Raw genomic sequence first — 20,769 nt, forward strand, 5'->3', positions numbered from 1 at the left:
AAAGTAACACCTTCACACCGCTTGTTTTGTCAGTCTAAACCTAAAAATGTTTAAAAATATATATATATTAAAATAATCAAAATGAAAAGAAAATCTTCACATTTGTGAAGCTGGAACCATGAAATGTTTTTACATGACATGACTTAAACAATTATCTAAATAGCTGGCAATTAAAGTTCTGTCGATTAACTAATGTACTAGCTGTACTTGCATAAACTGAGTACCTTAATTTATACTCTTCATATTGTTTGTGTGCAAAACTCCACCTTTGTGAAGTAAATAGTAACTAAAGCAGTTTTCTGAAAAGAAAATACACAAGTACAAATACCAGTATTTTGTTCTTAATTACAGTACTTGTGTAAATGTACTTATTTACGGCCGGGTCCACCACTGAAGGATTTAACTGGCATATTAAGTTCACACAACAGACAATTCCATCAAATGGGTTTATTACAGTGGTGCATATGTAAGACATTTCTTTATACAGTTTTACAGGATGTAAGTTCAAAATGTTTGGATTTGTCTGTCTGTATTTATGTATGTACATGTAGATGTCATATAGAAAACATAAAAGAAAAACATTTATGGTTTCAAGCTATTTGACGGTATTCAGTATGCTATAACTACAAATAACTACTGGACACTGTTTACCTACATTTCACTGCTGGTTATACCCTGTATAATTGTGTATGTGACAAATAAAAACTCTTGAAATAACTACAAAATAATATGGGTACTATATGCATATTGCAAACAAATATAAATCCACATATATTATGGAAATAACAAAGTGCATTAGTATTATACTTCATTAGATTTTTCCATGTAAAGATGACAATTAATTATTTAAAGCAGCAATAAGCAGTTTTGGTCTGAAACCAGCAAGCTCAAATGTTAGAAGAGATAAATAAAACAATGTTTTTCTATTTTTGTTTATAAAAATACAGAATCTACAAAAACTTTCCAGTAGATACTTTGGTACAGCTATTTAAAAACAAAGGCAAGATTTTTTGTACAAATCTCCAGTTCCTCTGTGTTGTTTGGCAGCAGTCTTTAGGTGTCTTCTTCCTCAGATTCGGGGCTGGTGAAGCCATTGCCATCCCACTCCTCAATGTCCTCCTGTATGGAAAGAAAATCACATTCCATAGTGGCTATACTGCTGTATGCATTAACAGCCTGTTTGTGTTGACTTCTAAGTGAGTGACCCCTCCGACTGAGGACACTGTTGAGCCCATGTGTAGCGTCCTCTGTCAGGTCACTGAAACCTGTAGAGGAATTGTGGAAAAAAATAGAAAGAGAAAGATGACATCAAACAAAACATGACATTTGTAGCTATTTTTGCTTTTTACAATGCTGAATTTGCAACTCCAACATTACTTTTTAGTCATTATATTTACAACTTTAACATTGAGCACACTGGTGCCAAATAGCTGGTCAGCTTAGTGCCTGATCACAACTCAATGTATAGAGCTCCCTGGAGATATATATCTATTTATTATAAATTAATTCATGACACTAAAATCTAAAGATCTTGTACATACTGCTGGTTTTGATGCGCTCCAAAGTCTGTCCTCTGAGTGACTCCACTTCTTGCACTTGCTTCAGAAGGTACTTGATGTGCTGAGACATCTCCTTTAACAGGATGCTCTGCTCCTCCTCCAAGCATTTCAGCAGCATTACCTGGTCGAAGATAGATCTCTTCAACCTGAAGGTGTTGCCTTTGGTTGGGGAAAGGAATGGAACAGTGGACAAAGGAATGTTTATTATTATATTATATAAGTATAACAGAATTATGTTATTTCTGAGAAATCTTTGTAGTAACAGCATTGGTTCTGTAGAATATAAACAATTAAAAAATATGAATACAAGTAACAATAATATAATTTGGATGGAGAGCTTGTGAAATTGTGATGGTCAAGCATTTTATTTGCGATTACTACAGCAGAATAACGTGGTGTCACCATTCAATGTTTATGCTCCGTGATAAATATTTCCATATTTTGGTATTCATGATATTTTTTTATTTCAATGTATCATCCCATTCCTGTGTTGTTGCATGACAAGTAACAAAAAGGACAATGGTAAATATGGAAATGTGGTTGGAACCATTACTACATATGAAGATCGAAAAGGGAATAAAATTTGTAAAATGTAGAGTGATGCCATAGGCTTATACTATGGAAATCAACTAAAAGAACAACAAGCTAAACTAGCAATTCATACATATCATAGCATCTTTGTGTCTCTCCCATGGTAGGATGTATCCCTCTGTCAGACTGCAAGCCAATTCATCATCAATGGGATCTCCTTCCACTACGGTGTTGTATTGCAAGACCTTTTCGCGAAGCTTCTTCTTCAACTCTGTCATTTTCTTTTTCTTTCTTTGTCTTGCCTGGTTGCTATCTGCAAATCGAAACGAAAAGAAAACTGTGCCATAAAATGTTTTTTGAAGTGTTATTAATTTAAATAACTTGATTTGACAACAAACCATGCCGACGATACAGATCTTTCTTCTTGCGCAAAAGGGTTACAGTGATGTTCTCAATGTCAGCCCTTAGCTCTTCAGTACAACCTGGAGTGTAGACTCTCTCTAAATAGGTGAAACAAAACAATTGGACAAGAGACAACTAGTGACATTTTCAAAATATAGCCACCTTTTATTATTTGTATAAAGGTACAGTCATTAACAGATGTGTGTGTGTGTGAAAACGTTTGAACACGATGAGGATTTGCAAATCTTTCTTATTTTGTTGAAATATAATTTTTTTTCCATTTAGTTCTGCCCTTCGTAAGCAACAGAAGATACTTGTATTTTTCCCGGAACACAAATTAAGTACAATTTACCTTGATCTTCAAATTCCAAAAGCTCTTAATGCATCTTGTTTCCTTCTGGAGCATCAGTGAACATTTGAACCTTTTTTAATAGTTGTGTTTGAGTGCCTCAATTGTCCTTAGTGTGAAAAGATGTATCTCAAAATCATACAGTCACTGCTGGAAAGAGTTCAAATATGCAAAGATGCTGGAAAACTGAAGAATCTGCAAAACCTTAAAGATTTTTCTGAAGAACAGTGCTCAGTTGAACTGTTCAGAACAAACAAGGGACTCTTGCACAACCATCTCAAAACAGAAAGACAGTCGTGGATCATCCAGGTAACCACACACAGTATTAAGAACCAAGGGTTCCCAAACTTTTGAATGGGGTTATTTGAATAATTTCAGCAATTTGTTTGTGTTGTGGACTATATGTAAACATCTTTTATGTACAATATCTTACTCAGGTCAGTACTAAATAAAAAATAACATGCATTTAGTATGATCTCTCTTATTTTGTTAAAATTATTCACATTTTCACAGATTCTGCAAGGGGTTCCCAAACTTTCGAATGCCACTGTATACACACACTGTATATACATAGTGTACTGTTTTACCTGTAACCGCCCATTGTCTGACATCACACACCCACTGTTGTATTGTCTCCTGATCAAGGTTGTGCTCCTTCTTGATGTTACTAAGGCTGGCAGCTTCCAGTTTTGCCCTCTCTGTGATCTTTTAAAAAGAAAAAAGAAAATGTCAGAAAAAAAGTTCTACGCACCACCACAATGCAAAAAAACACCAATTTTACTTGAGCTTTTGGTACAAGACATTCATCAGAACAGGTGTTACATTAAATAACACATTAAATATCTGTGTATACTACCAAGCAGACTTAGAAGGAGAAAAATGTCTGTACAACAGTGAGGTTACAATCTTAGAAGATAACTGACCAATCCTAAGCACTACCCTCCCCTCAGTTACTTAAAATTATAAAACAAGATTATTATCAAAGTAGTCACATATTTATTTTATGTAACATGATTAAACAATTAATCAACAAATAATTTCAGATCTAGCTGTAGATGGTGCATTGAGAGAAAGGGGCAGTGCTTAGGATCTCAATTATAATTTACCCTTACTTTGACATATCTGTGGGCTAACACTTGATGAAGGTTGTCCCTCTTTCAACTGTTCCAACCCATAGCCTGTCGCGTTAGCATGTTTACTCTTCGTAATGAAAACAATGCACCCACAAGCCAAAAAGTATGATTTCACATACAAAAGGCAAAAAGAGAAACCCAACAGACATGCCTAAACCCTATCACTAAAAGTTAGTTGAACGGGTAATTACCTTGAAGTAATACAATGATAACTTTCGTAAGAACAGAACAGAGAAACTTATTTTTTTAAATTTCCTGTAAAAACACAATTAAGTATGTACTTATTATTATTTAGGTTATGACAGCGTGAAGTATAAGTGCAACACTAACCAGCCTTTGTCATGTATTTTGTGACAAGTGCTGCCCTGGAGAGAAAGCTGTTCACCTATAAAGAAAATAATACAATCAAATTTTGGTCTCCATTACATAAAAATATTACCTACACACCGTAGATCTTGTGGTTGTGGTTTAACAGAAAACGTGTACTGTATTATCCTAGGAATTTGGGACCCCTGAAGCATGCATGAACAACTGAACTGCCTATTATTTATTTTAACTCATACATAAAGGATGTACTTTAACCCTCACACCAGGCTTGTTACGTAGATGACAAATAAGTACCTTTTGGTGTTATGGATTCTATTAAGACTCTTTGTAGCCATAGTTAAAATACTGACAATAATACCATACCTGCTCCACTTCCTCTCCCACCGTGTTTCCTGCTCCATCCTGGCTTCTGCCACCCCACCCCATCTCACCTGCAACACAGAGTGAGAAGCGTTATATAGCAGTACTTCAGAAGTTTTCATATAACATCATCCAATCAGGCATAACATGCACAAATGTAAAAATAATCCTTTGCATTGAAGATTGCTTGAATGTTATATCTACATTAATGCAAACAATTATCTGTTGTATGACACAAGCTTTTTATTTTGCGGGGGAAAACAAAATCCATGTCCTACACATTTAAACAAGCAGCTGAAAAGCAGTTGGTGAAAGATAACACACAGCATGCTTTATTATCCGACCCATTATTATTTCCCTATAGCTACAGCCATACCAGACTTAAAGTTATTGCATGTACCTCGCATTTTGCTGTATGGGCTTTGGCATGCATGACGCTCAGAAGACATTTTAATCATGGAGTTGGATTTGCAATATGACAATGAGGATTACCTGCATGTAACATCCATACAGAAGAAGGTAACATTTGCCTTCTTTGACATCTCTCTTTGAAGAAACATCGGGTAAGCAAATATTTCTCCACGATAATGGTTCAGTCCTCGTAAGAGAAACCCATGTCTGATAAATCAGAAGAAAATCTAGTGGTTAGACTCCCTCCGAAACTTTCGTCCGTCATAAAAAAAAATTTGAATCAGGTTCGATTTTCTGCGTTTTTCAGTAGCAAGCAGTTTGACTGGTGTTTAGACAATTCAGAGCCACAGAATCAGGAATATGCAAAAAACGCATGCAAAAATTTCAGACTGGACGGACCTTAAGACTTGGATTACCATTAAAACTCAAATATCAGACTCAAAAAACATACACATAAACTCATACATACCTGCAAACTGCAACTTGAATGCCCTCCTCGTCTATCTGAGCACCAGACTTTTTTGACATCTCTCTGCCAGCGGTGAACTTGGCAGTACCGCACACAGCACTTTCATTTGCCTATAAAGTCAGTTTATAACACATTTTAAGATACATAAAAACACAAAACATCTGTATAAACAACTATTATAAAAAAAAAAAAAAAAAAAAAAAAAAAAAATCTAATGTTCGTACACTTCTCATGTTGCCTCTGACAAGGTCAACAAAGGTAGCAACTTCCTCGTCCTTGGCCAGAAACAAGCCCTCATATATGGGTGGCTCCTCAGTCCTGTCCATGATAAGATAACATGCATCAGTAATAAAAATCACAAGTACTACATTTACTATTTGTTAAAATGTAAGTTATGATCACTCAAAGACAACCCGAAGAGCTACTATGTGTGTTAGACAAGTCTAAAATAAACTTCTGAAAATTACCTATACCTACCCTTTTGACTTGCTGAAGCGGTAATGTTTTCGGTTTCCATCAGAGCAGACAGCCAACATGTCTGGAGAACATGCTGGACACTCAAAATGATGGACCTGGCACATATCCTCTTCTTTGTATTGACAGAAAGTAAACTCAAAAAAGCTTCGCTGAAATGTATCAGCACAGATACTACCTGTCTGTATATTAAGAAATGATCGGTTAGGATTTTTTGAAGCAATGCCCACAATTAAATATTAGGTATATAGTAATATAATTTTGTTTGTTATATGTTTCAGTGATATTCAGGCAGATTTACCCTTCCAGCTTGTACAGATCTGTGCTCCAACATTTTCAGGAAGGCCTGCCTGGACATGGCTGGTGCCGTCACCTTCATATGTTCAAAAGAGGTGAAGACATCAAACTTGTATAGGGTCTGGCAGCTGGTGCTAGCTGGCCAGTACCGATAAATGAGCAGGTCCTTCACCTCGGGAGTCCATTCTGCAGAGCATGATGAACAGGATTTCCGAGGCAAGCAGACATCGTATCGTCCTGTGAACAAGTGAATATACTGTAGTAAAGACTAAAATAATTTCAGTAATCAAATTGCAACAGATTGCCTTCTATACAGAGATACAAATATATGATATATTAGCTATTTGACATGGCATTTGGGCAACGCTTTGCTTTGCACACAGTGGTAAAGTTCTAGTACAATAATGCACAGAAAGGAGGGCTTTCAGAACAACATACCATTGATGGTAACCACAGACATATGCCTCCCTGGAGTGATTGTGAAGTCATGAGTGCATTCACAAATTGACCTTGGTGCAGGAACAGGCAGTTGACATACTGCAAAACAGAAAGAAGTTATGAAGGGTGTATTTACAGCGTCTCCTCAGTCCCTTAGATGCATTTCCCAAAACGCTAACCTCATTTTCAAAATAGTGCTTTAAAACACAACCATTAATCAAAACTGGCCACACCACTATACCAACTGTAATTGTCACTATGTAGAAACAAGTAAATGCTTAAACACATTTATTAAGATGCAATTGACTTAGCTGGTCAAAGATATGCTGGTCAGAACTGTCAAAACCAATCATACTTTTGTTATTCAGCTATTAAATTTCACACTTGCACTTTAGAGTTTTGAGAATAATCTTAGAATGAGATTAGCATTTTAGAAAAAAATGTCTAAGCCATTCAGAAACACTGTTAAATATAAACATGTGCCAAACTACAAACACATTTGGGGAATTACACTGTAAGTATGAGACAATTTGATATAATAATAATTTTAACATACTTTGTTCACAAAACTGAGGCTGCCCATTTTCATTCACCACAGCAGTTGTAGGGGGAATGGGCTCAAAAAATCCATGGAACACAGCCTCTCTGTCATGGAAGACATTTCTCTTGTGGGCCTCCATGTCACAGGTAGAACAGAGGTACTCCATGTCCAGTGGTACACAGTCCAGGCACCTAATCACAGCTTCTACAGCACAGCATCTGTGACAATTGTGGACGAATACTCTCTCGGCTGAGAGCTTTGCATCAAAAAGCATAGGCCTAACAGTTTTCATTCTCACATCTGTGAGAAGCTGCCTTTGTTCCAAAGCAGAAACCATTCTGTCTGTTCCCTCCGGAACCTGGTCTGCAGTTATAGTGTCCCTTAACTCTTGGAGTCTTGTTTCTAAAAAACGTCTCAGGTTACTTATGTAACCGTGGTTCCCTGAGAGGGACCGAGACACTGCGTCCTCTAGAGGTCGCTATGGGGGAACTCCATCTACGTAAAGCATATATACAAAAACACCAAATATTGGCCGGCGACAGCCTATGACGTCACTCCCGGTGCGCCACAGTATAAAAGGGCGCCGGGAGAAAGCATCATCCACTTCTTCGTCTGAAGCTGCATCCGAAGCATGGCCTAAAGTCTAGAGGACGCAGTGTCTCGTTCCCTCTCAGGGAACCACGGTTACATAAGTAACCTGAGACGTTCCCTATCAAGGGAACTTCGAACTGCGTCCTCTAGAGGTCGCTATGGGGAACGATATACCCACGCCGCCATGCTGAGGGAAGTGCATGCCATTCCAAAGGCGAGCACAAAGCATCAACTCTTATCAACGATAAAGGAGTTGTCCCTGGGATGAATTGACGGCTGTCAGTGACATTATCCCCTTCGGCCAAAGGCCTGAGTTTCATACCCCAGAACTTACCTCCTGGACCTAGGGTAAAACTCAAGGCTTGGAATCAGAAAGAAGGATTCCTTTAAGGGGATACGACCAAGCGCTTAGGATAGTAACTAAGCCTGGCCTGTCACCCAGGGGCTACTGCTTGCTCCTACAAGAGCTCGCTGAAGGAACTGTATCAACAGATCCTTAGTAGTAGCCCCCGTACAAATAGTATCACTGGGGATACATAGGTAGAGTGGGGCCCAAGGAGACCGGGGCCTAACCGACTCAAAGAATGGGACGAAGCCTCAGCGCGTAACCCATACCATACAGGATTTTTAGAAAAGACCACAAAACACTCTGTGTGCGATCTTACCACAGTGTGGCTTTCAGAAAGTGCACAAAGACTAGCGTGCGCACTTACCATAACATGGATTTATAAACATCGTTCTTTTCATATGCTCTGGAGGGAGCAGCAAGCTCATAGATAACCCTCTATAGCGAGGGGAGCAATGCCAGCTCTACCAAGACAGAGCTCCAGAGAGCGGAGAACTTAACTCTCAGTTCATGAGAGGATACTAGCACATACATGAGTAGAGTGGGGCCCAAGGAGACCGGGGCCTAACCAACTCAAAGAATGGGACGAAGCCTCAGCGCGTAACCCATACCATACAGGATTTTTAGAAAAGACCACAAGACACTCGGTGTGCGATCTTACCACAGCGTGGATTTCAGAAAGTGCACAAAGACTAGCGTGCAAACTTACCATAATCATGGATTTGAAAATTCTATTCTCCAAGTGCTCTAGAGGGCGCAGCATGCTCATAAGTGACCCACAAAATGAGGGGAGCGATGCTAGCTCTACCAAGGCATAACTCTGAAGAGCGAAGAACTCAACCCTCAACATAAGAGGGGACTCAGACGCTCGTAAGGGAGCGGCATGCTCATAAGTGATCCTCTATAGAGAGGAGAGAAATGCCAGCTCGACCCACAAGAAGAGCAGCATGCTCGTAGGTGACCCTCTATAATGAGGGGAAGCAATGCTAGTTCAACCAAGGCAGAGCTCTAGATAGCGGAGAACTCAACTCTCAGCATGAGAGGATACTCAGCACATACATAAGTAGAGTGGGGCGTAAGGTCAAAACCGAGGCCTAACCAACTCAAAGAATGGGACGAAGTCTCAGCGCGTAACCCATACCATACAGGATTTTAGAAAAGACCGCAAAACACTTGGTGTGCGATCTTACCACAGAGTGGTTTTTAGAAAAGTGCACAGAGACTAGCGTGCGCACTTACCAAATATGGATTTTAGAAACCGTATTGTCAGATGACAAGGAGGCCTAAAGAAAGGCCTGACGTGCATAAAATTCTGAATAACGGAGCTCTGAGAGCGGAGACTCGACTCTCCTAAGAGGGGAAACTCAGACGCTCAGCAGGGAGCGGCATGCTCATAGGCAACCCTCTAACGAGGGGAGCAATGCTAGCTCTACCAAAAACAGAGCTCTAGAGAGCGGAGAACTTAACTCTCAGTTCATGAGAGGATACTAGTGCATACATGAGTAGAGTGGGGCCCAAGGTGAAAACCGGGGCCTAACCGACTCAAAGAATGGGACGAAGCCTCAGCGCGTAACCCATACCATACAGGATTTTAGAAAAGACCGCAAAACACTTGGTGTGCGATCTTACCACAGCGTGGCTTTCAGAAAGTGCCCAGAGACTAGCGTGCGCACTTACCATAATCATGGATTTGAAATTTCTATTCTCCAAATGCTCTAGCTTTAAATAACGTTACTCTCTATCAGATGCTCTCTGGAGGGAGCAGCATGCTCATAGTCAAAGTGACCCTCTAAGAGAGGGGAGCAATGCTATCTCGACCAGCAAAGAGAGCTCCTGAGGGAGCAGCATGCTCATAGGCGACCCTCTCAAATGAGAGGAGCAATGCTAGCTCTACCAAGACAGAGAGGATACTCAGCACATATATAAGTAGAGTGGGGCCCAAGGTGAAAACCGGGGCCTAACCGACTCAAAGAATGGGACGAAGCCTCAGCGCGTAACCCATACCATACAGGATTTTAGAAAAGACCGCAAAACACTTGGTGTGCGATCTTACCACAGCGTGGTTCTTAGAAAAGTGCACAGAGACTAGCGTGCGCACTTACCAAATATGGATTTTAGAAACCGTATTGTCAGATGCTGGGGTGGTGATGGCGCAGTGGATAAGACACATGCCTTTGGTGTGAGAGACCCGGGTTCAATATTTTTTATTTGTCACATACACAATTATACAGAGTATAACCAGCAGTGAAATGTAGGTAAAAGAAAGGGTTCGAATCCACTGTGAGACACCAATGTGTCCCTGAGCAAGACACTTAACCCCTAGTTGCTCCAGAGGCGTGCGACCTCTGATATATATAGCAATTGTAAGTCGCTTTGGATAATAGCGTCAGCTAAATGAATAAATGTAAATGTAAATGCTCTCTGGAGGGAGCAGCATGTTCATAGATGACCCTCTAAATGAGAATGCTAGAATCTAGAATGCTAACTCTACCAAGAAAGAGCTCTGGAGAGCGGAGAACTCAACTCTCAACATGAGAGGGAACTCAGACACTCAGAAGGGAGCGACACGCTCATAAGAGACCCTCTAAATAAGGGGAGCGATGCCAGCTCACCCAACAAAGAGAGCTCAGAAAGGGAGCAACGTGCTCATAAATAACCCTCTAAAGTGAGGAGAGCAATGCTAGCTCGACCAACTATGAGAGCAACCTGACAAGGAGGCCTAGAGAAAGGCCTGACGTGCTGAGGTTTCTGAATAACGGAGCTCTGAGAGCGGAGACTCGACTCTCATATGAGAGGAAACTCGGACGCTCAGCAGGGAGCGGCATGCTCATAGGCAACCCTCTAAGTGAGGGGAGCAGTGCCAACTCGACCAACAGGGTAGAGCTCGGAGGGGTACAGCAGCAACCAGGATCAGGTTGTTAAGTAACAAAGCTCTGGGAGCGGAAACTCTACTTACAGCAAAAAAGTTTCAGACACTCAGGAGGGAGCGGCATGCTCATAAATAACCCTCCACATTCTAGGCGAGGGGAGCAAAGCTAGCTCGACCTACAAACAGAGGGATACCCAACAACCCGAACAAGCTGCTGGAAATAGTATCAGGGTAATAGGTAGCTGAACAGAAGGCAACAAGGGGTCAGGGAAACTGCTACTTAAAACCCTAATAAGGGTGGGCAGTTCTAACCTAAACCTCTATGCACCTATCATGGCCTCGTTTGAAGAACAAAAGGGCCAGACTAGAAAATGCTGCTCCTCAGAGCCAAAGCATTGTAATAAAGTTGCTCAGCACTACACCTGAAACCAGCCTGTAGTACTGGTTTATTTTAGGTTAGTTCGAATGGTATAAAAAACACATACCAGCGAATCTGATAAAATTGGATCGTACTCACCCATCCATGGATCCCGCGCAGAAGAACTGTCCAGTTTCTTGTAGGGGCAGAATAAGAGCACAGGAGGTGCTTACCTAACCTCGGTCAGGTGGTAGAAAAAGAAAACTGAGGTTGCAGGGGAATTAGAGAGGGGAAGATGAGGGCTTTAGATGTACAGGCCCCCTGAGGGAAGGAGAGATGTTCAACTCTACCCTGGCCTGGGCGAGAGCATCGCAACGCCTCGTCCGGACCACCTCCCTCAGGTCTTGCTACCTCTCTTTGACCCGCGCCACCCTGAAGCCCTACCCGCAGACGGGGAAAGGCGCGAGTCGCGACACTAGCCTTCTGTGCCCATTTCTGATCCTCAGATCGGGATGGGCCAGGATCCCTGCGCTGTTTGAGCTCAGACCTGGACGTTCTCGTTTAAATGAAGGTTTAAAAAGCCGCTGAACGCGCCTTCGCCTCCCTAAACCTTTCAACCACCGACTCGACGGAGGTACCAAAAAGTACGGAAGGCGAAACCGGAGCACTGAGAAGAAAGCCCCTCTCTCTCTCTCTTCTCAATATCTGCCAGGTTCACCCACAGATGTCTCTCCGTTACCACCATGGTCGCCATAGAACTGCCCATAGCAGAGGCGGCCTGCTTAATGGCTCAAAGAGCTAAATCAGCGGTGCGGCACAGCTCAGCAACCTCGTCAGGTAAAAAATATTATTATTAGGATAATTTATCCAGGTCTTTCAACAGATCAGCCTGATATGCCTGAAACACTGCCATAGTGTGTAATGAGGCGACAGCCTGACCTGCTGCTGCGTATGTATCACATTCCAGCGTTTTTCTTTTTCTCAGATGACGTCAGCGAAATCGCGTCATTCTCATCCAACAGCTCGCCCTCGCTCGCGGCAGACGAGCGCGAGAAGGGAATCCCTTCTATAACTCATTGGCGAGAACCACCTGCAAACCCCATGAGCTCATTTTCCTCCGTGCTTCAGCAGCGGAGGGTCCTGAACCGCGGGAAGCAGACGGCTGCCCCTCTTTCCTCGAAAAGAGAGACAGACCAGAGCGGAGCTTTTTAGAAAAACGCTCGCAGTACATGCAGCGCGCAAACCAAAGACGCAAAGATCATGTGAGTCATCAAGCATCCGATAGCGTGGACACGGATGCACACATCTCTCAAACGCCTTGCTAGTGCTCGCCATTACAAAAGTAAAGCATACTTACCTCGTAAGCTGCACGCTTCAAACAAAACAATCAATGAAGACGAAGAAGAGGATGATGCTTTCTCCCGGCGCCCTTTTATACTGTGGCGCACCGGGAGTGACGTCATAGGCTGTCGCCGGCCAATATTTGGTGTTTTTGTATATATGCTTCAGACACGGGTCACGTAGATGGAGTTCCCCCATAGCGACCTCTAGAGGACGCAGTTCGAAGTTCCCTTGATAGGGAACAAAAATATACATTCACTTGTCCTTAAAAGGTCTATACTCATGATTATGATCACACACAAGTATATATCAGGGAACACATGTTAGGTAAAAACTGTTAGCCTGAATGAAGGTTTAAATGACTTCAGTTTAAAAGTAAGTTGTTTAAAAAGTAAGTCACTTTGGATAAAAACGTCTGCTAAATGCATAAATTTAATTTAATTTAATATATCAGTTATACTGTGAGTCTGTAATGGAACTGACAAAACATAATGCTTGATTATGATTAAATAAATGGTGGGAATTGGAAAAACTGTAGTGTAGTGTTACTACTGTAACACTCAGTATCCTCACCAAGACTTGCCAACTCTTGATCTTCTATCTGAAGGCCTTCCTCATGCACTGGATCCCTTCTTCTGGATTGAGAAGCAGCTGCAGAGACAGTCATTTTACTTAACCCTTTGATCAATATAACATGAAACCAATTCATTTCAAAATGAAAATATTCCATGAGGACTGGAGGCAGGGAAACTAAGCAAAAGATATTAAAACACAACACAAGTAAGGATTATCAGTCGCATGCTCTTAAAATATCTTATATATTAGTGAGAAAAGTTTTCACAAACATTGCAACACCATTCTGTCAAAGTGGTATCCAACTCTCATTTTATAATACGTGTAACCACCAAAACACTATTTAATGAATTATGTTTATTCTTAGATACAGTAATCGTGTTTTAGTAAAGAACAAACCCGATCCAGGGCAGTGTGTTTCCCGACGTTTCTCACGCCTGCCTGTGACCAGTGGATTAGTGAGGGATCTCTTCCTGCTTTTTCTCGTTTTTCTTTGAGGAAAGGCAGGGTTTTTCTTGGCCATGGCAGCCTATATATTTGCAGAGCACTTATACCAGCAGCATTTATAATTGTGCATTATTCAGTAGTTGCATAAAAGGGTCTTACTAACCCTTTTCATCACATCTATAAACAGCAATAGCAATTAGTATTTTCAGACTTAGGTATTTGGTTCTCATGACAAGCCTTACCCTGGCATCATGGAGATAAGCATCACTAATTAATGCTGCCATGTGGATCCTGGCATCATTGGGATCATCAAAGACCCTGATGTCAGAATTGAGGGACATCACATACAAATAGAAACAATACAGACACAATATAAAAAAAAAAATGAAGAAATAGAGAAAGAGAGTGATCGAAAGAGACAAGTGAGAAAGAGAGAGAGAGAGAGTGGCTCTTAAAAGTGCCGTTGTTTTGATTTGTGTGTGTGTATATGTGTGTGTTGGTGAAGTCAAAAAGTGTTGCAATAAAGCTGTAAAACAGGAAAAAGCAAAGGATTATTAGAATAGCCTTTGTGGTAAATGAGCATTTCTTAATTGTTAGAGCAGAGTAATTGTAATTATTAATTAAATATGAATCAATCACAACCACTACGTACAATACAAACCAATCCTTACTGTACAAATGTCAGATTTGTACCACAGTCACTTGACACAAGCAAGTACATACACAAATAAATTTTTTTTAGGCCTACAAATAATGGAAACAGTGGTCTTCTTCTGTCCTGTTGCGTAAAATGCTTCTCATAATATCCACTGCTCTCTCTTCTCAATGTCACACATAACTAAAGTAACAATTACCCTCAATTATCTCATGATGATTTCATTGTCTTCTAAAATGGCAAAGTCTTACAAAAGTATGGCACCATAGTGTTACAGGATATTCTATCTATATCTCTCTATTTAATTATGCATTGATTATACAGGTATGAACGGTCATTGACAGTCGCACTGAGCAGTCAAATCCTCTGGGAAGACTCCAGGTCCACTTTTTTATTGCAGTCCATCCCTGATTCCGGTAATTCCCCTTAGTTACACTTCTGACATTTACTTTGCACTTTGAATAAAACTTTAACCACTGCAACAACTCGTTGTTAATTGTTGTCTTCACAACACATGGACAAATACATGAGTTTAAACAGATTTTGGTAGCTGTGGTTAGCAGTGCCACAATCCAACTGTGCCGGGGACAGCTGTCATTTGGCTGGATAACGACGGGTAGCCGTGTAAATGAAAATGCAACACTAACAAATTCAATATAATCTCCAGGGTTGAACGCTACACAGATCGGGCTACAACTAAAGAAATAACAGCAAAGGTTTTGCGTGCTTTTTAACAAACAAACACCCATTGGGTTGAGATACTTACTGTAGTCAATTGGCGGGTGAAATGAGTGGTGCGTAACGTGACGTATCGTTGCCGTGGTAACCACTGAAAGTTTTCTGATTCGTAAGAATAATTATTAATAAAATTCGCTGCTATGACAGAAAATACATTTGAAAATCATAAAATATCGTAAAGAGTTTAATAACGTAAAGGGAACAATCTATTTAACACTGCCTCGGGCCATTCTTTAAAGCTACTCCATCTATAAATTGATAGTTATATCACAAACAATTTACTGTTATTTAGACAACAAAAATAGCAACAAATTCACTATAATAAATTATAAAAGGAGGACGTTTCGTAAACTAGAAAACAGCATTTACCGCCGCCCACTGTGTGACGTTGTTGAACCAGGGAATCCGTGTGTCCACCACGACAAATAAGCCTCATTGACTTTGTATGCGTGTTGTTTCCGTGGTGCCGACACGTAATTTCAACACATTCCGTGCCACCACCACGTATATCGGGGTTAAGGGTTCGTGTTCATTTCACGCATTTCTATGAGATCAGGTTGTTCCAAAGATATATGATATGTTGGTATAGCCTGTTTATAAATGGAGAAAGCACAGGTCAAATAGAGCTGTTTTTATTGAATGCAGTGCTTAAATTTGACAGTAGCATTTTGTCAATATTTCAGGAAATCTTTATGGTATTTTTAAAAGGTCAGCATCAATGGAACGCTCATTATTTCAGCTTTCCAAAGATATATTATATGTTGGTATAGCCTGTTTATAAATGGAGAAAGCACAGGTCAAATAGAGCTGTTTTTACTGAATGCAGTGCTTAAATTTGACAGTAGCTTTTTGTTAATTTTTCAGGAAATCTTTATGGTATTTTTAAAAGGTTACCATCAATGGAAAGCTTATTATTTCAGCTTTCCAAAGATATATGATATGTTGGTATAGCCTGTTTATAAATGGAGACAGCACAGGTCAAATAGAGCTGTTTTTACTGAATGCAGTGCTTAAATTTGACAGTAGCTTTTTGTTAATATTTCAGGAAATCCTTATGCTATTTTTAAAAGGTTACCATCAATGGAAAGCTCATTATTTCAGCTTTCCAAAGATATATGATATGTTGCTACAGCCTGTTTATAAATGGAGAAAGCACAGGTCAAATAGAGCTGTTTTTATTGAATGCAGTGCTTAAATTTGACAGTAGCTTTTTGTTAATATTTCATGAAATCTTTATGATATTTTTAAAAGGTCACCATCAATGTGAATATGATATGTTGGTATAGCCTGTTTATAAATATAGAAAGCACAGGTCAAATAGAGCTGTTTTTATTGAATGCAGTGCTTAAATTTGACAGTAGCTTTTTGTTAATATTTCAGGAAATCCTTATGGTATTTTTAAAAGGTCACCATCAATGGAAAGCTCATTATTTCAGCTTTCCAAAGATATATGATATGTTGCTACAGCCTGTTTATAAATGGAGAAAGCACAGGTCAAATAGAGCTGTTTTTATTGAATGCAGTGCTTAAATTTGACAGTAGCTTTTTGTTAATATTTCATGAAATCTTTATGATATTTTTAAAAGGTCACCATCAATGTGAATATGATATGTTGGTATAGCCTGTTTATAAATATAGAAAGCACAGGTCAAATAGAGCTGTTTTTATTGAATGCAGTGCTTAAATTTGACAGTAGCTTTTTGTTAATATTTCAGGAAATCCTTATGGTATTTTTAAAAGGTCACCATCAATGGAAAGCTCATTATTTCAGCTTTCCAAAGATATATGATAATGTTGCTATAGCCTGTTTATAAATGGAGAAAGCAGATGTCAAATAGAGCTATTTTTACTGAATGCAGTGCTTACATTTGACAGTAGCATTTTGTTAATATTTCAGGAAATCTTTATGGTATTTTTAAAAGGTCACGATCAATGGAAAGCTCATTATTTCAGCTTTCCAAAGATATATGATATGTTGGTATAGCCTGTTTATAAATGGAGAAAGCAGATGTCAAATAGAGCTGTTTTTACTGAATACAGTGCTTAAATTTGACAGTAGCTTTTTGTTAATATTTCAGGAAATCCTTATGGTATTTTTAAAAGGTCAGCATCAATGGAAAGCTCATTATTTCAGCTTTCCAAAGATATATGATATCTTGGTATAGCCTGTTTATAAATGGAGAAAGCACAGGTCAAATAGAGCTGTTTTTATTGAATGCAGTGCTTAAATTTGACAGTAGCATTTTGTTAATATTTCAGGAAATCTTTATGGTATTTTTAAAAGGTCAGCATCAATGGAAAGCTCATTATTTCAGCTTTCCAAAGATATATAATATGTTGGTATAGCCTGTTTATAAATGGAGAAAGCAGAGGTCAAATAGAGCTGTTTTTATTGAATGCAGTGCTTAAATTTGACAGTAGCATTTTGTTAATATTTCAGGAAATCTTTATGGTATTTTTAAAAGGTCACGATCAATGGAAAGCTCATTATAACAGCTTTCCAAAGATATATGATATGTTTGTATAGCCCGTTTATAAATGGAGAAAGCACAGGTCAAATAGAGCTGTTTTTATTGAATGCAGTGCTTACATTTGACAGTAGCATTTTGTTAATATTTCAGGAAATCTTTATGGTATTTTTAAAAGGTCACGATCAATGGAAAGCTCATTATTTCAGCTTTCCAAAGATATATGATATGTTGGTATAGCCTGTTTATAAATGGAGAAAGCAGAGGTCAAATAGAGCTGTTTTTATTGAATGCAGTGCTTAAATTTGACAGTAGCTTTTTGTTAATATTTCAGGAAATCCTTATGGTATTTTTAAAAGGTCAGCATCAATGGAAAGCTCATTATTTCAGCTTTCCAAAGATATATGATATCTTGGTATAGCCTGTTTATAAATGGAGAAAGCACAGGTCAAATAGAGCTGTTTTTATTGAATGCAGTGCTTAAATTTGACAGTAGCATTTTGTTAATATTTCAGGAAATCTTTATGGTATTTTTAAAAGGTCAGCATCAATGGAAAGCTCATTATTTCAGCTTTCCAAAGATATATAATATGTTGGTATAGCCTGTTTATAAATGGAGAAAGCACAGGTTGTCACGGTTCACTCATTCATTGTTTCCTCCTTGTCCCGTGTATTGTCATGTGTGTGCGTGTAGTACGTGTGTGGGCGTGGCCGAGCCATCACCATTCACTACACTCAGCTGAGCCTCGTTAGCAGCACCAGCTGCAGCTCCTTAACTCACCCATAAATACTCACCAGTTTCTCCTCTCCTTTGTCAGATCGTTTTGGATGTCTCCCTGCGTTTGTTCTGTGACTTTCACGTTTCCTTCGTCTGATGTCAAGGTGTTCGTCCGGTGTTGGTGTGTGTCTACGTTCCTGTTGGGGATTCCCACTCATCGCCACGGATCCGTCTCGTCACCACCAGCCTGCTGTGTTGCCCATCCCTGTGCCATCAGTCATCAGTCATCAGCCATCAGTCATCAGTCATCAGTCGTCATTGCTTCCTGGTTGTCTGTTATCTGTCTGGCTACAATAAACCTTGGTTTCACCTGCAATCGCTTCCTCATCTCTCCGGGTCATGACAGAACGATCTGACCATCCCATGGAAGCGGCGGGCGCTTCAGCCACAGCATTAGAGACATTTATTTTGCAAAGCATCGACAGAATGAACTCTCAAGAGGTGAGCCTGAGTAACACTGGCCGTGCTATTCAGGCTCTGGTGACACAGGTGTCCGAGCTCACCCAGCAATTCCAACAGCTGCAAGCTCCCACTGCGCCACCCACAGCACCCATTTTCCCCAGTCCATCTGAGGTCCCCTTCCAGCCGGAAACTCGGCTGCCCGTCCGCGAGCTTTACGCCGGGGAACCCAGATTTTGCAGGGCATTCCTGACACGGTGCTCCATGCACTTTGCTCTGCAACCCAGAACATACAGCACAGAGCAGAGCAAAGTGGCATTTGTGTTGACCCTGCTGACTGGAAGGGCAGCACTATGGGGAACAGCGGTGTGGGAGAACCGGGATCCTTGCTGCACCTCGTTTCAGGCACTATCCGAGGAAATTAAGCGAGTTTTCGATCGGGCCGTCGCCGGAAGAGAGGCGGCCAGAATTCTCGCCGATCTCCGCCAGGGCGAACGATCAGTGTCGGATTATTCCATCGAGTTCCGGACCCTGGCGGCGGAGTGTCGCTGGAACGAGGAGGCGCAGTGGGATATGTTCCTGCATGGGCTGGCTGACCGCGTCCAGAGAGAGATCTACGTCCTGGACCTCCCCACCACACTCAATGGGTTGATAGACTTGGCCCTTAGAGTGGACGCACGGCTCGCCAGAGCGGAGCGACGCGTCTCGGCCAGCCGAGTCCCTGGTGGGTCTGAGAGTCACAGAGTCAACGACGGGGACGTGGTCAGTCCCACCCACGATCACGAACCCATGCAGGTAGGGCGAGCTCGGCTTTCCCGGGAGGAGAAGGAGAGGCGGAGATCCCAGGGTCTTTGCCTGTATTGTGGAGGGGCAGGTCACTTACGGGACAGATGCCTGGTAAAAGACCAAGCCCGATAGTAAGTATGAGGCTACTATCGGGTGGGATCTCCGCAGAGAAGACCTCATCCACATCATCGACCCTCCTTCCGGTTAGACTGAGATGGGCAACACATTCACTCAACTGTCAGGCTCTACTGGATTCCGGGGCTGAGGGAAATTTTATGGACCAGACATTTGCACACAAACTTAAAATCTCCACCAAGTCCCTTACTCACAAGATTTCTGTTCACGCCCTCAACGGTCACGAATTACCCCCCATTTCCTCTACCACGGAACCCATCACCCTCATCACGTCAGGCAATCATTCAGAGACTATCTCCTTCTTAATCATGGACTCCCCCTTGCACCCGTCGTGCTCGGCCACCCCTGGCTCCTCAATCACAACCCCAAAATAGACTGGCGTCAGAAATCCGTCCTAGCTTGGAGCAAGAATTGTTATGAGTCCTGTCTGGTGTCTGCCTGTCCGTTGATTTCTGTTTCTGTGTTTCAGGAGGAGGCGATGGATCTGTCTAACGTGCCCGCGGAGTACCAGGACCTGAGGGAAGTGTTCAGTAAGTCTCGAGCAGCTTCTCTTCCTCCGCATCGTCCTTACGACTGTGCCATCGATTTACTGCCAGGTACGTCTCCGCCTAAGGGCAAGTTATATTCGCTTTCTGTTCCAGAAAGGGAGGCTATGGAGAAATATATTTCTGATTCTCTAGCTTCCGGGTTTATCCGCCCTTCCTCTTCTCCGGCGGGGGCGGGGTTCTTTTTTGTGGGGAAGAAGGATGGGTCCCTGCGTCCTTGTATTGACTACTGAGGGTTGAACAACATCACGGTAAAGAATACTTATCCTTTGCCGTTGATGTCTTCAGCCTTCGAGAGGTTGCAGGGAGCATCCATTTTCACAAAATTGGATTTACGTAATGCCTATCATTTGGTCCGCATAAGGAAGGGGGATGAGTGGAAGACTGCTTTTAACACCCCTAGGGGGCACTTTGAATACTTGGTCATGCCCTTCGGGCTGTCCAACTCC

At 41.1% G+C, this 20,769-nt stretch overlaps 1 protein-coding gene across 1 annotated transcript; it reads right to left on the reverse strand.

The window, feature by feature from the left end:
* Window positions 1–433: 433 nt before the first annotated feature.
* On the reverse strand, window positions 434–7,457 carry LOC306859626 (uncharacterized protein; the record flags this gene model as incomplete). Its single annotated transcript, XM_079400743.1, has 13 exons — window positions 434–1,265; window positions 1,542–1,718; window positions 2,224–2,403; window positions 2,489–2,590; window positions 3,429–3,546; window positions 4,665–4,732; window positions 5,173–5,279; window positions 5,542–5,651; window positions 5,766–5,859; window positions 6,019–6,167; window positions 6,317–6,498; window positions 6,751–6,849; window positions 7,307–7,457. The coding sequence occupies 13 exons, from the start codon at window positions 7,455–7,457 to the stop codon at window positions 1,054–1,056; spliced, it is 1,749 nt and encodes a 582-aa protein (XP_079256869.1). The 3' UTR covers window positions 434–1,053.
* Between the last annotated feature and the right edge of the window lie 13,312 nt (window positions 7,458–20,769).

The sequence above is a fragment of the Barbus barbus genome (genome assembly GCF_936440315.1).
Source record: "Barbus barbus genome assembly, chromosome: 40".
Lineage (NCBI taxonomy): Eukaryota > Metazoa > Chordata > Actinopteri > Cypriniformes > Cyprinidae > Barbus > Barbus barbus.